At 50.1% G+C, this 14,917-nt stretch overlaps 3 protein-coding genes across 4 annotated transcripts in view; 1 reads left to right on the top strand and 2 right to left on the bottom strand.

Annotated features, from left to right (window-relative positions):
• Positions 1 to 695, bottom strand: part of LOC117590419 (salivary glue protein Sgs-3-like) — a 5,090-nt gene extending 4,395 nt beyond the window's left edge. Inside the window, exon 1 of the mRNA XM_034283026.1 lies at positions 1 to 695. Within this exon, the coding sequence (XP_034138917.1) occupies positions 1 to 680 (680 nt within the window). The 5' untranslated portion in view covers positions 681 to 695.
• Positions 696 to 1,933: 1,238 nt separating this feature from the next.
• Positions 1,934 to 13,780, bottom strand: LOC117590415 (sodium leak channel non-selective protein). 2 transcript variants are annotated; one of them, XM_034283014.1, is made up of 16 exons: positions 13,188 to 13,779; positions 10,246 to 11,698; positions 10,066 to 10,178; positions 9,521 to 9,631; positions 9,315 to 9,458; positions 7,714 to 9,246; positions 7,517 to 7,648; positions 7,092 to 7,457; positions 6,238 to 6,988; positions 5,858 to 6,157; positions 5,586 to 5,780; positions 5,329 to 5,515; positions 5,008 to 5,262; positions 4,674 to 4,947; positions 4,446 to 4,608; positions 1,934 to 4,391 (listed from the first exon to the last, which is right to left on the bottom strand). In XM_034283014.1, the coding sequence occupies exons 2-16, from the start codon at positions 11,647 to 11,649 to the stop codon at positions 3,522 to 3,524; spliced, it is 6,798 nt and encodes a 2,265-aa protein (XP_034138905.1). In that variant the 5' UTR covers positions 11,650 to 11,698; positions 13,188 to 13,779; the 3' UTR covers positions 1,934 to 3,521. The 2 variants fall into 2 exon arrangements, with proteins under 2 accessions (XP_034138905.1, XP_034138906.1); XM_034283015.1 differs by having other exon boundaries at positions 3,522 to 4,391; positions 7,092 to 7,430; positions 13,188 to 13,780.
• Positions 13,781 to 13,960: 180 nt separating this feature from the next.
• Positions 13,961 to 14,893, top strand: LOC117590420 (plasminogen receptor (KT)). Its single transcript, XM_034283027.1, has 3 exons — positions 13,961 to 14,099; positions 14,161 to 14,401; positions 14,477 to 14,893. Exons 1-3 carry the CDS (start codon positions 14,010 to 14,012, stop codon positions 14,608 to 14,610), a joined length of 465 nt encoding a protein of 154 aa, XP_034138918.1. The 5' UTR covers positions 13,961 to 14,009; the 3' UTR covers positions 14,611 to 14,893.
• Positions 14,894 to 14,917: the final 24 nt, after the last annotated feature.

Genomic DNA, 14,917 nt, shown 5'->3' with positions numbered 1-14,917 from the left:
GTTGTTGCATCTGTGGGCTTAGAAGTGGTCGTGTCTGATGGTTTCAGAGTCGTTATCTTGGTTGTTGCATCTGTAGGCTTAGAAGTGGTCGTGTCTGATGGTTTCAGAGTCGTTGGCTTCGTTGTTGCAGCAGTAGGCTTAGAAGTTGTCGTGTCTGATGGTTTCAGAGTCGTTGGCTTCGTTGTTGCATCTGTGGGCTTAGAAGTGGTCGTGTCTGATGGTTTCAGAGTCGTTGGCTTCGTTGTTTGGGTGGGTTTGGCAGTCGTTGTGGGTTTCTGCGTTGTCCGTATTGTGGTTTCGAATGTTGGCCTTGGGGTCGTTGCCTTGCTTGTTGTGGGCCCCGGCCCGCAGTCATGTGGAGTTGTGGTGTGGTGTTCGCAGTCATTGTGCGGGGTGGTTGGGGTGCCACATAGATGTGGTGTTGTCTCGCCGTGCGGACAGGGAGTCTTCGTGGGTGCGGGACTGGTGATCCTGTGCTCGCATGCCGGCGTCGTGGGATGTTGCTGGCAGGGTGGCGGCGGTGGCCTTAGGGTCGTGATGCTGGTCTTGTTATTGCACGGGTTGCGGAAGTGTAGCACGATCTCGTTGGGCTTCGCACCTGGGACAATGCGAATGTGCGGGCCAAAGAGGGTAAAGGCGGCTGTAGTGGCCGTCAGCAGGCAAATGACGAACAGTTGCATCTTGTCAACGTGTTGCTGCCTTTTCTTTTTGCCAGCTTTGTATACTCTGTGTCCTGTGTGTGTGTGTGTGTGTAAGTGGCGATCCGTGCACTCGAGCGACACCCTCGATACTGAGTTTCCCGACCGCTCAGTTTCCATATTTAAAGGGGATCTACCGCCCCTGGGTCTGTGCTAAAACTTACATTCCAACGACGTCACGAAAGTGTTACCTCGATCCCCTTGGCTCGGATGCGTTTGCCCAGGCCCGAGCACGCTCCGGATTCCATAAGCCTGTCAGCCGCCCCTTCCCCATCCCCTTGCCCAATTTCATTTCCAATTGGCTTGCATAAGCCAACGGTCAGGGCCCCAAGGGCTCACGTTCAAAGCAGACAGCGACGTTCCAGCCATTCATGACCCATTGAACCCACACCCACCCATTGATGAGAAGTCGTCTTCTTTTTTTTTAAAACGTTTTGCAATTTCAACGATTTGTTTTATTACGCTTCTTTTGTGGTGGTAGTGGTGGTTGCATTTTGCATTTAGCATTTTGCTTACGGCAACATTTTTTGTCGGTAAGAGAGTAATAATAATAATAATAATAATAATAATAACTTTAATATTCATTTGTGCTGAGCTGTTCATGTTCTTGTTCTTTCGCTATTCACAAAATACTCTTATGTATTGGTATCCTAATAGATAATAGGCATCTCGTTCTATATGTTGCATGTATGTTGGTGTGTTTCTGTCTATTTTTGTATGTTTCTTTTGTGTGTGTCTGTATGTCTCTCTGTGTTGTATACAGTGCACGCTCGACAGAGTGAGCAAAGGCTGTTCTCTTCTCCGAACCGATCGAAGAAAGTAAATTATTTATGCATGTATTTTTTCCCTATAACAATTTTCCCTATTTGTTATCAAAATACTTGATACTATTTTGCTTCGATTTTCGATGGTGGCTTCTAATGTACAATAAGTAATAACGATGTGTGTTTTATCCTCTAAGATGAATTTAGTAATATGGCGACGACCTTTTTCAACTCATTCTCTCAGCAGAGAGCAGATGCGGTGAATACGTCACCCTATAATTAAATTCACCTTAGATTTCCCTTTCTCTCTCGCTCTACTTTAAGATATTTTCTTGCATAGATTTATTGCAATGAAAAAGAGTTTGTTATCCGTTTCGTTTTTGTTTTCTTTTCACACGGGTACAGTCTTCGAACTTGATGTTGTTTTTCTTGTTGTTGTGCTTTGACAATTAATTTTATATTTTTTATATATTTTTTCAATTATTGCAAACATTTGTGCGTTGCGAATTCAATTTAAAGTAATTAATGAAGGCTTACACTTCGTGGCAGTTACTATCCTTATCGTTCTTATCTGAATAGATAGATTCTATATAGGACTCCGTACAACACTGGAACCCACAGTTTTGATTTATCTGATTTTTACGCTTTACGAGTTACACTTTGTTTTGGGTTCTACAACTTGTAAACTTTGATTGAATTACTTTACTTTCCGCTTTCATTTGAAATAACTAAAAAGTTATTCTCATTTAAAAATCGTATCTTCCAATCATCCCAATCCGATTCTGGTGTATGGTATTCCTATGGCAGCTATGTATGTATGTATATATCTCGTACATGATCTATAATGCTTACGATCTTTGGTGTTACGTTTGCAGCAAAATAGGGTCTGAGGTAAGATAACAGCCCCACCCTGGTACAGAGAGAGGGCTGTACAACTGAGGGGACAACATATATCTATTCTGTATATACATATGTATGTATGCTTTCGAGCAAACACTAATTTTATTAACATGTGGCGTCTATACTATTTTCGGTGTAACTGGCTGTTGACGCAGAGCTGTAAGCGAGCGCTGCAGCTGGCTGTTAACGCAGGGTTAGTTGTAAAGGGGAACGCTAACAGGCTGTTAACAGCTCTGTTACCCTGTAACAGCTGCTGCTCTGAACATTATATTATTGTATGTATGTATATTTGTAATTTGTATTTGTATGGGGTGCAGCAAGTGCCTGCCACCCGGTTTTGCTATGAGGTATTATGAGGCTATGTGTAATATAAATCGCATAACTAATTTTGTTTGTTTTTTTCGTTTTTAGTCGGTTCACTTCTGTTCTTTTTTTGTTTTTTGTTTTTTGTTTTGTTGGTGTCTTCACCCTTTCGAGCGTGCACGTTTTGTTTGTCTATTTAGAAACTAGTATTTGTTTTTATTATAAATATTGGCATCGTTGGAATAAGGGGAGGGGGAGGGGGTTGCTCTCTCTGACAATTTTCCATATAAGAGTTTTAGTTTTAGTGAATTGTTTTGCTGGCTAGTTGACGAAATTCTATGCCTTCGCTCGCTCGCTCGTTCGATCGCTATATAAATTTGCACTGTACCTCGCACTTGGCTTCCTTTTTGCGCATATATTGTATATATATAAGTATAATATATATACTATATACATATATGTATGTATATGTTGTATATCTCTTTGTATATATTTTAGCTATAACAAAGACTGATCCATTCTAGCGCACAAACAACAACAGAATTATAGAAACTAATTGTGTGTTTTTTCGTAATTTTTGTTCCGTCATATACATATCCTCTCTATCTGCTTTCCGCTATCTGCTATCCACTACCCTCTATCCTCTATCCGCTATCAGCTATATATAGTAATCGTAATTAATGGTAAGTGTTAACCGTTCTCAGGCCTCGGATACTCTTACATGTACATTTTACATTACACACTTAGGCATTTTTGTTATGTATATAAAACTCTAGGCCACTAGTTTATAATGTTAATAGGCTCCGATTGGACTGCACGAACTAATCCAGCTGTGATCTGTGGCCACGGCTTTGGGCTAGATCTCGTCGTCGCTGGTTTGGGTGCAGAGTACCTGCTCCTGCCACCAGTCGTGCACCTCGTAGACGGCATTCGCCTGATTGTTGAATGGCAGCAGCTTTCCCCCACTGCCGCCGATCATCTGGCTCATCATTGCCGAGGGACTGCCGATGGCACCACCACCACCGGCCCCGCCATGATGCTGATGCGAATGTGGGTGCTGCTGCTGCTGATGATGGTGCGGATGATGATGCTGGTGCTGATCCAGACCATGGCCGTAGGCGGCTGCAGCGTTTATTGTCGGATAGTGGAACTGGCCAATCTCGCTGTTCAGCTGGGCAAAGAAGCTGGCCGACTTGCTGGCCGAGTCGCCTCCCAGCCCCCGTTGCTTGCCCCCAAGCTGCCCCAGCTGGCCCGCATGCGGCAGTGTGGTCATCGAGTTCTTCTTACGTTGCTGGCTGCTTATATGCAGCCTCTCCTTGTCGCTCAGCGTTGAGCGCTGCTGCGGATCACTGGAGGTGGGCGCCAGGAACTTGCGGCCCGCCGAGCTGCCCGTCGAGTCGGAACGATTGAGGGCATAGGCCCGTTTGCCCACAGCCATCACATGACGTGCGGCCGACGGCACTGTGGTAACCGCAGCAATTGGCTCAGAGTGTGGCAGCGCCACGGCACTACTGCTGCCATCCTTCTCCTCGTTTTCCGTCGAGCTAAAGGTGGGCGAGAAGGCATCGCTGGTTGGCGGACAGGTGCCCGCCACTGCACCGCTAATGGTGCTGATGGCTGACTTATCCGCCGCCCCAATCGGCGCCTTATCCTCCTGCACATTTGGCCGCATCACAGGCTGCTCATTGGTGGCCCTCAGTCCAGCAATCAGGGAGTTTTGTTGCTTCTATTTGTGGCAGAGAATTAGAGGATAGCAAAAATATATTTCTCTTTGGCTTACGCTGGCGTTTTGGGCCCGAATCTTTTTCAGGCAACCCTCCAGCCAGGTGCGTATGGTCATCTTGGCCACCTCCTCCTCCACCAGGTACTCGAACTCCTCACGCGCCAACAGCTCCTCCAGTTGCAGAGCCTTGCGTATGTCCACCGAGCGATAGCTCAGCATGCTGTTGCAAATGAAATTGAAATTAAATGTAATACCCCAAAGGCAGACTCTCCTTTTGAGACTCACTTGATGACATCGTGAAAGGTGACATCCTCGCCATTGTGCAGCTTGTCCAGCTCATAGCACATGTACTTGAACAGCAGACGATCCTTCTGCGGATCGCACTCGAGTCGGCCCTTGAGCAGGCGCAGTATGAACTTTACCCGCCGCACGGGTATCACGCCCCGCTGATGTATGTCCACAATGTTCCAGGTGTTTTGAAAATTGCGTATATCCGCATACGAGAGCAGGGCATCCTCCTCATTGGAGTAGAACAGCGAAAAGTTCTCCATGATAATGGCTACAAGTTGACATCAAATTAAAGCAGATCAGTCCAGCTGAGGTTTGCGCACAGACTTACCCACTAAAAGATTGAGCACAATGTACGTGATGATCACGTAGAAAGTGCAAAAGTATATCAAACTGGCTGTGAAATTGCCACAGTCTGTCTCCCAATAGTTGTTGCCCAGCGTACAGTATGGCGGCTGGACCATGCAGTCGTGCATGATTTTATTCCAATCCTCGCCAGTGACAATCCGAAAGAGCATGGCCACACCGGTAACAGGTGATCCGAAATTGGCCCGCCTGCCAATGCCCTCGCCGTACTTGACAGTGCCTGTGCACAAGAGAGACAGGCGCTGATATTAGCTGAGAACGCGGGGGATTGAGGGGGTTCGCTCACCAAAGAGTATGGTCCCTGCCAGCGCATAGAAGAATACCAGCAGAAACATGCCAAAAATAATGAAGAAGGACTTGCATACAGACACGCCCACGGTCAACATGAGCATCTTCAGTGTGGTGTGCTTGCCGGTGATGGTGAAGAAACGCAGGATGACCACCATGAAGCCAAAGAAGTATGACAAATCGTTCTGTTCAGCAGGTGTAGCCAAAGGTTAGAGTTGTGGGGCTGAAAGTGTGTCAGCGGCATTGAAAACTTACCCTCAATATCGTCTGGAGTATAATCCAAATGACGCCAGCCACGGTGACGAGCAGGTCATAGCGATTGCGCCTCGATTGCCAATAGCCGCGCGGTGTAAAGGCAATATTCTTCATCACCACCTCAACCACAAAGACAAAGGTCAATACCGCACTGACGATCACCAGACGTTCCGTATGCACCTCGCCCTTGATCCACTGCAGATACAATAGAGACAGAATATGATAGCCGAAACCATGGAACTCAGCCCTAAGCCTCGCAAGCAGAAACCCACCGTTATGGAGAGCAGCATGCTATTGATCAGCACCACCACAGCAATCACCCGCTTGAAGATTATGTGCTGCGTGATGTCATAGGTGAAGGCACGGATCTTGCGTCCATCGGGTCGCGGCGGCAGATGCAGCGGCTGGGCAATCTTCAGTCGCTTCTTGAGGTCACACCAACGTCGCTGGTCGACGGTGAGCAGAGCAGTGCCCTTGTTCTCCGAATAGTTGGCAATGACCACGCCCACGAACAGAGTGAGGCCAATCATGCACCCCAAGAAGATGTAGATGTGAATGTAAACGGCATGGACCTATGGATAGAAAATGCACATGAAAAGTGTTAGAGGGGTAGAGAGGGCTGATGGTGATTGCTGATTGAGGATATGCTTACCGGACCCACGGCCTTGATGAGTACATCGCGCACATCCAGCCAGCCCTTGAAGGATAAAACCTCGAAAAGCGTCAGCATGGCGTCCCCGATATTGTCGAAATTGAAGCGCCGGGGATTGGCCCAGACCCGCGGCACCAGCATGGCCGGATAGGACTCATCGGGACCCGGTGTCAGCTTCATTTTCGTCACGAAAACCCTGCGCATGAAAACGCCAACGCAATCCTCACGCCGCGGTATGGTGGGATCGTTGCAACGGGCCAGCCGTCCGCCATATAGCTGTACCCCATAGCTGGCGAAGATGAACATGAGCAGGATAAGCAGCGTGGATACCAACAGGATCTCCTTGAAGCCGCGGCACAGCTCGTAGACGACCTTGCGCATGTGCGGCACCAGGGTGAAAATCCGCAGGGGACGCACACAGCGCAGGATCATGAGGAGCTGTGCTGCCGAATTGGTGGGTATATTGAGTGGCATCCAGCACAGGAACGACGTCGACACCACATAGATGAACACATCGAGGGCCGCTGCCACATCCTTGATGTACGCCTTCGGTGTGAAGAACAATCCATCGGCGAGTATCTTGAGTGCCAGCTCAAAACTCATGAAGATCACGAAGCCATATTCGGCTATCTGCAGCGTTGGATGATCCATCAGCCGGTAGTTGGGCGTCTCAAACATCATGGAGATGCAGGAGAGTGTTGTCGCGAATATCATCACCCAGTCCAGGTACGTCACCAGGCCCAGAAAGTTACTGGAAGCAAAGCAAAAATGTCAGCACCCCATCTCTGGGTGGAATGATAATGGGAGTAGGCATGGGCGTGGGCGTGGGGGAACTCCCGCCTGGCTGAACTTACTGCAAACTTTTGTACTGAACCTTGCGCTCCTTGCCCGTCAGCGGATCCTTTAGCCGCGCATCGTAACGCGCATGAACAATCTTCTGGCATATTTTGCGAAAGCGACTCTCGCGCGGCACCAGAAAGAGCGGCGTGTCGAAAAACGGATGATTCTCCCTGAGATCCTCCTCGCGCTGATTTCGTCGCATCTCCGCCTGCTGGCGCTTCGCCTGCAGCAGCTTAATGTCCAAGTCGTGCGGCCTTGCCCGTCCCGAATTGGCCCTTGGGGCGGCCGCAATATCTCCATTCTCCATCAGATGCTCGTACGTCTGCTTCAGCTTGATGGAGCCCGAGCGAACGCTGCGCCGTATGGAACGTGAGCCGAACCTGTGGATTGGTAGTGGACACACATCAAACGCAGGGGCAGGCGTGGCCCAGCTACTCACTTCTTTTGATCGACACGCCATGGCTTCGAGTGGGTGATGGTGCCCTGCGACTTGAGGCCACCACCGCCCTTGGTACCCACCACTGGCAGCATGGCTGAGTCGCCCAGCATCAGGCGTTGATTATTGCTGTCACTAAAGCGATGAAAGGAGCAAAGGATTAGCCTTCTGTCTGGCTGTGTAAATAAATAAATACTCACTTGATGATATGCGTAATGGCCAGCTTGCGTAGACTGCTGCCAGCAGCCCTTACCTTCGCCGTTTTGTTCATAATTCGCACGGGCTTCTGTTTGCGAAAGACAACATTCGATTCCCAGCACTCGGACATGGGTCGCTTGCAGCTCTCCACCAGTGAGGGATCCTCCGTCTCCAGCTCGATCACGAAATGCTTCATGAAACTCTCCCGTACCTTGGGCAGCATGAAATCATTGGGTATGCGATGCAAAATTGTCATTTGCGGCGAGTCGGGGAACTTTTCGAATATGCGCAGGCGAAAGGGCAGGGTCTCTTTGATTTCGGCGCTTTGCTCGCGAAACTTGAGCTGCTTCAGCTTCTTGATGTCCTCGTCCAGCTCCAAGTTATCCAAAATGACCGCCACGAACAGACTGAGCACAATGAGGGTGACGAACAGATGGTAGAGTATAAAATAGACGGCTACCAGCGGCGTGAGGGTCTTGCTGGTGCGTATCATTGTCTCGTCCATCACCTCCACCCAGGCCTCCTGGGTGAGGATCTGGAACATGCTCATGAATGCCTCCGGGAACGACTCGAACTTGGTGAAGTCGCACAGGAAGCAGAACAGCTGCATCGAAATGCTCGAGCTTATGATCAGCAGGCACATGGTGAAGATAATCAAAGATCCGAGCTTCTTGCCCGGTCCAAAGATCTTGTAGACGAAACCCTCCAGCATCGGCGAGGCCTTGATCAGTCGCACCACGCGCAGCACCTGGAAATATGTGAGCCCGGACGGATAGAACATGGGCACAATGTGCAGGGTAGTGCCCGCCGCGAGAAGCAGCTCGAATTTGTGTATCGAATGCTTGTAGTAGCCCCGCCAGCCAAGGCAGTAGATCTTGAAGAGGGTCTCCAGGTCGAGCAGGCAGGTGAACACCAGCTCGATGTAGTAGTAGCGCTCATAGAACACCGAGCGCGGCCGCCCATCGTGCTTGAACGTCATGGTGGCCGTCACAATGCCATTGGCCAGGATCACAGTCATCACCAGCATGCGAAAGTACGGAGATCGCAGTATGGCATGGCATGTCTCGGGCGCCAGTCCGCCATGCTTATTATCATCGATGGTGACCAGCCGCCAGCCCGAATCGTTGCCGCTGAGGATCTGCGAGGCGGCCGTCTTCTGGATGTGTCCGCGGGCGCCCCACATCTGCTGGAATTGCACACGTATCTCGTTGAAGGTCTCCGTGATGACAGCTATGAACACGTTCTTCACCAGCCACGCCAGGAAGAAGATCATTGTGCTGAAGTAAAAGGCAGCCCGCCAGGCCGGCAGTGAATCTATGGCCCGGTACATGATAAACACCCAGCCTTCCTGCGAGGCAGCCTGGTACACCGTAAAGATGCTTGTGGCAATATCCTCGAAACCATTGAAGCCAATCACATAGCTGCTAAGGAAGTCCATCTTCATGCAGCGCATACCCGGCGAGCACTGATACCCAGAGTCTGGGTCCATAGAGCAAAAAGTGTCCGGTATGGCCAGCGAGTTAATGGTCAAAACTCTGCAAAGCCAATCGCAATTAATTGTGTGTGAAATATGTATTTTGCATATATTGCAGAGAATACTCACGGTCTGCCCAGCAGATCATATGTGGTATTGTTCATCACACAGTGATTTTTCAGCTCGCCAAAGAACTGCACGCCCAGCAGTCCGTAGAGGGACATGAAGAACAGGAAGAATAGCGTTACATTATATATCTGTTGGCTCGATCGTCTATTTAGAGAGAAGAAACGGTATAGAGTTAGTAGTCCTTGGGGAATGTGAAGATAACTCACTTGAATATCTGATTGATACGACTCTTGGGCATGCTAAACTTAAGGAAGACGCGCAGGAAGCGGATCATTATCAGTGGCCTTGGGGCACGCATAATGGAGAGGTAGGAAAACCTAAAGAAATCAGAGAAATGTATGTGAGAAATGGTCTGTGCTATATCTCGTACGTTTGGGGTACCAAATATGTACATTTGAATACAATTTGGTGTTTGCAACGAGTGAGTGCAACGAGTTATTGCAACGAGTAACCACTCGATATTTCACATGGATATCTCTTAAATATCTCTTGGATGTGGGATATAAGATAAGGAAATTGAATGAAGATTAGTATTTGCAGCGAGTGTTTACAACGAGTGTTTGCAACGAGTATCCACTCGCTATATTACATGGATATATCTCTTAAATTTGGGATACAAGATACAAAATATATATTATGAAAGTTAGTGATTACAACGAGTGACTGCAACGAGTGTTAGCAACGACTATCAGCACACGCGACTGGCACTCGCTTATAAAGCATAAAGTATTACTTAAAGGAGCACACTCACTTGGGAACTATCTCGAGCACCTCGAAGATCTGCAGTATTATGGAGATCCACAGAAAGCTCACCATGGAAGCATCAAACTGGCACCAATGATCCTTCAGGTAAGGCACCTCACCCTGTCAATAATGGGATGCGGGATTAGATCTCAAGATACCAAAAATATGCGGCAACAAATGTACTTACATGGAGCACACCTCTTATGTGCATTTTGGCTATCATTTCGGCGGTGAAGAGCAGCGTGACGGCCGTGTCCGAGACGAATGTGATGTACTGCAGCGACGGGTAACGCTCGAAGGTTTTGGGCGTGTTTAGGGATACGGAGGTCAGCGAGACCAAGGCACAGAGACGCATCAGGCGGCGCACCCACAGCTTGTTGACCCACTCGATGTCGGCGCTCTCATTAAGTGACTCCTCCGGCCCGTAGTCGGCCAGGAAGGGCTCGCCGCCCTTGAGGCTCTGTTTGCGTCCCAGCATGATCTTGTTCCCAATGCCGGTCGCAATGCCCAGGCCGATGGGCGGCACTCCCGTAATGGCCGCACTGCCGACGGTGCTGCTAATGCCACCGCAGATGCCCAGGCCGGCGGCGGCGGCACTGCCGCCCATGCCCACACCCATGCCGCCAAGGCCACCGATGCCGCCGAGCAGATTGAGCCCACCGCCACCGCCGCCGCCGCCGCCCACGACTCCGACTCCTCCGGCGGCCGGCCCCATACCGAGACCAATACCGAGTCCGGCGCCATTATTGTGCCCACTGCTGGCGGCCTGGCTGCTGCCTAGCCCCGTGGTGGATGGGGCCGCCGTGGTCGATGAGCCGCCGGCCTGCTGCTGCTGCTGCAGCGGCTGCTGCATCCCGTAGGCGAGGGTGCTGCTGCCGCCGCCGCTCCCGCTGCCCGAGTTCACAATGGTCGTTGGACTGTTGAGCGCGCTGGCCGCATCCTGGCGAGCTCCTGGCAGTCCGTTGCCAGGACTGCTGCCGGGCGAGGGATTGAAGGTGAACTGGCTGCCGGTCGCCGCCTGCTGCGTGTGCCGCAGGTGTGGATGTGGATGGGGATGGGTATGTGGATGCTGGTGGGGATGGGAGTGCAGGGGATGTGGATGTGGATGCGGTTGATGGTGTGGATGTGTATGTGGATGCGGGTGTGGATGGTGGTGCGGATGGGAATGTGGAGGATGAGCGTGCGCTGCGTGCGGATGCTGCTGCTGTTGCTGTTGCTGTTGCTGTTGCTGCTGCTGGAGGGTCAAGCTGTTTCCGCTGGAAGAGCTGGTGCTGGCCGTTGCCGGCGTATTAATGCCGCTAGCCGAATGCGATCGGGAATGGAAGCTGCCGCCGCCAACGCCGCCGCTGCTGCTGCTGGTAGGGATTCCTCCTCCGCCGCTGCCACCAGCACTGCCACTAGCTCCTGCTGCTGCTGCTGCTGCTGCACCAGATGCACCTGCAACTGCTCCTCCTCCTGTTCCTGTTCCTGTTCCTGCTCCTGCTCCGGCTGCTGCTGCTGCTACGCCCTGCACTGCACCGCCTCCTCCTCCTCCTGCGCGTTTGTTTCTAGCAGCTGCACCCAAGCGACGAATCTGAAGGCGGTCAATCATTCAAGCGGCGCATCCTGCCCCCTGGTCGGTCCGTAACTTATTATTGTCGCTGCAAACAAGAAAAGAGAAGCAAAAAGGTGGAATAGTAAGTACAATTTAAGAGTATGTCTCGGGTTCATCCATACGGATCCATAAATCAATACATAACTATACAGTATGAAGAAAGATTCTGTGGAAATATGGTACAAGGATTTATATTCTGTCCCCATATGCATCATGCAACTTCCATGGAAAGTACAACGTTGCAAAGTTCAATTTCTATTGTGAAAATAAACCAAATCGGTTGAACTAAATCCTTTGGCTGCCATAGCAAAAATCGCGTAAATAAAAGTATTTCCACGTACATCTTTTTTGCTACTTAATATAATCCAAACAAACTTTGGCAACTGCCATAGGAACTAATGATCAAAAGCTAGTTGTTGTATGGAAAACTTTTGTATGACCAAAGATAATCGAACCAAACTTGCGACTCTCTTGGGTTGTATGATTCTGCATAACTCAGACAAACAAAAAAGAACAAATCGGTTGAATATATCTTATAGCTGTCATGGGAACAAAGTACTCCAAAGGTTCTAAAATGTTTTCCTTAAGTTTTGTGCCACAAATTCCATAAAATCTGTTTTTTCATTTGTGTTCTTTAGCTTTTGCATCCATTAAAATCTTTGTATGCTTTTCCATTGAATCATTGATTTATTTCGCACATTTTATCTCACATTTTGTATGATTAAATCAGCTGAAGAAGCTGCCACTATCTGTGAGTGCTCCCTGCTAAATTATTTTGGCAAGTGCCAGAGACAAGAGATGACCGAGCAAAATGAAGCATTTGCATTTAGATATTTTTTAGATATTTTTGCACTCGGAACACACGATTCGGCGGCAGAGTGGATGAGTGGGGCGGCACACAGGCGGCAATTAGACCGAAGACCTTTGTCAATATTTACATTTCGAACAGCTGCCAAGGTAGGCAGTAGCAGTGGCACACTACGAAGGTGCACTCACCCACAGACAACCCCACAGCCCCACAGCGAGCCACACTCATCCCAGCCACTCGTGTGCAATCAGCCACCACACACTCCCACTCACACTTAGACTCACAATCACACTCATGCTGGCAGACAAGCAACCACCAGAACCATTCACGGACTCAAACCGAAACATTCGCAGTAGTGGGTGGCAGTTTTGGGGAGATGGGAGAACATTTGCAACCCCCAAAAGGAGCAGAGGCAGACCCATCTTAATGTACATATACTTATACATACATCAGAGCCTCACCTTCTCGCTCTCTCTCTCGCGTTCGCTCTCTCGCTCTTCCTCTCCCTGTAGCCCCATTGTCATTACCAACACCTGCATACACATATATGTATAGCCACATCCATTCATATATTCGTATGGCCCGTATAGCCACAGTTTAGCCAACGTTTAGTCGTAACCCATCCCATCCCATCCCATCCCGTATCAAAATCAGCAGCTGCAACTGCAACTGCAATTGCCACAGCAGCAACCGCCACCCGCCCCACTCGTCAGGCACTTTTACTCACTTTTCGCGTATGTGGCGGTATGTGTGGCCTTTTGGTTGCCGTGTGTCGGTCCGAGCGTTTAAGATTTATGTATGGATTGAAGTATAGAATTGGGGCTGGAAGAAGCTGGCGAAGGAGACGGAGACGGAGACGGAAACGGAGACGACGACGGCGGAGGAGAGCGAAATTCGCGCGATTTTCTATCATGAGTTGCTCCACATTGGGTGCTAGCAGCAGTCTCGCCACCCCACCTAGCTGGCTGGCTAATCAAACAAAAACGCACCCACCAGCCAGCAGCAGGATGATACAACAAGCGGAACGGAACGGAACGAACGATCGAAGGCCACGCGCGTATGTGGAGATGTGTCCCGTCCAGACGTGGGCTCTGGATGTTTTTGTATTCGATTGGAGTTGAAGTTTCTCCGCTATTGCTCAGCCAGTGAAGTGTGCTCCCAGTAGGCTTCTTGTAGTGCCTCTTTTTTAATTTTTCTTTGTACTAAAACACGCGCCGAGGGCGAAGGCGGACACACGGACTTACGGACTTTCGGACTTCACTTCGACGTGGACGTGGACGTGGACTCGGGGGGCCAGTCAGTCAGGCAGTGCCACAGTCAGCCAACTAAACTCTGACAGCTCTGCAGTTGAGCAGTTTCGGTGCGGTGGGGCGCTGGGGTCCAGCTTGTCAAAGAGCAACCCCCAAGCGAGATGGCGCCTGCGCTGTGCCACCGGGTCGATGACAGTGCGACAGAGTGGCAGCTCTGCCCCAGTGGCCAGACCAGACGGTGGACCAAGGCGGCAGGCAGTCATCCAAGGAGCAAGGACCAAAAACAGACCAATAAAGAAATGGGCGCCACGGCCTCGTGCAACAAAACCTCCGCCAGTGGCCATCCCGAGCACGATGACCCAGCGTATCGCCGTTGCCAGGAGCTCAAGGTGAGTCCACAGTGAGTCCCGCTCCCAGCTTTACATAACAAAAGTGTCTGTGCGTATGTAGATGGAGCGCTGGATACAGATGCACTACCAGATCAAGCAGCGGGAACAGGCCTTGGCCATTGCCCAGCACAGGGAGCTCTTCTACTGGCTGGGCGGCTTCTACTTGAGTGCAATCTACGGCTGTGCCAGCTACTATCAGCGTGCGAAACGCCTCTCGGCGCTGGCGCCACTCCTGCCACTCACCTTTGTCATGGGCTACTACACGGACTGGGCCTATGGCAGCAAGCTGCATCGCATTCAAGGTTCGTGTGCCCCGATCCATTCCATTGAGCCCACTACCCTACTGTCTCCACTCTCTCTCTCTCTCTCCACTATAGCCGAGGCCAATATGATAATGGAGCACGAACAGGAGCTGCTGCACTGGCCGGGCGGTCTGCCCTCTGTGGCTAGCATAGATGAGGCGCGCATGGAGAATGAAATGGAGAAGAAAATGCATCCGCATCACATGTAGAGAGCGAGAGAGAGAGGCAACAAGGCTGCCCCTAGCTACAGCCCCACAACCAACAGCTGTGCTACAATATATTCTGCTCTGGTTGGGGCTGTACATTTATACCTAATCCTACTCCTTCTTCTACTCCTACTCCTGCTCCTTCCTATCGCTCTGTCTTTCTATATATATAAGTATTGACCATTTACTTAGCCACAATTTACTTGCTCTCTACCGTTGCCCTCCCCCAACTCTCGTTCCGTAGACGCTCCAACGGCGGGGACGGCGCTTCAATTTTTTCAGCAGTTTTTTGAGACAATACTCCTTATAT

This window comes from Drosophila guanche, unplaced genomic scaffold (assembly GCF_900245975.1).
Source record: "Drosophila guanche unplaced genomic scaffold, DGUA_6, whole genome shotgun sequence".
NCBI classification, from domain to species: domain Eukaryota; kingdom Metazoa; phylum Arthropoda; class Insecta; order Diptera; family Drosophilidae; genus Drosophila; species Drosophila guanche.
The sequence above is the reverse complement of the archived record's forward strand: the minus strand, read 5'-3'. Positions and strand labels throughout refer to the sequence as shown.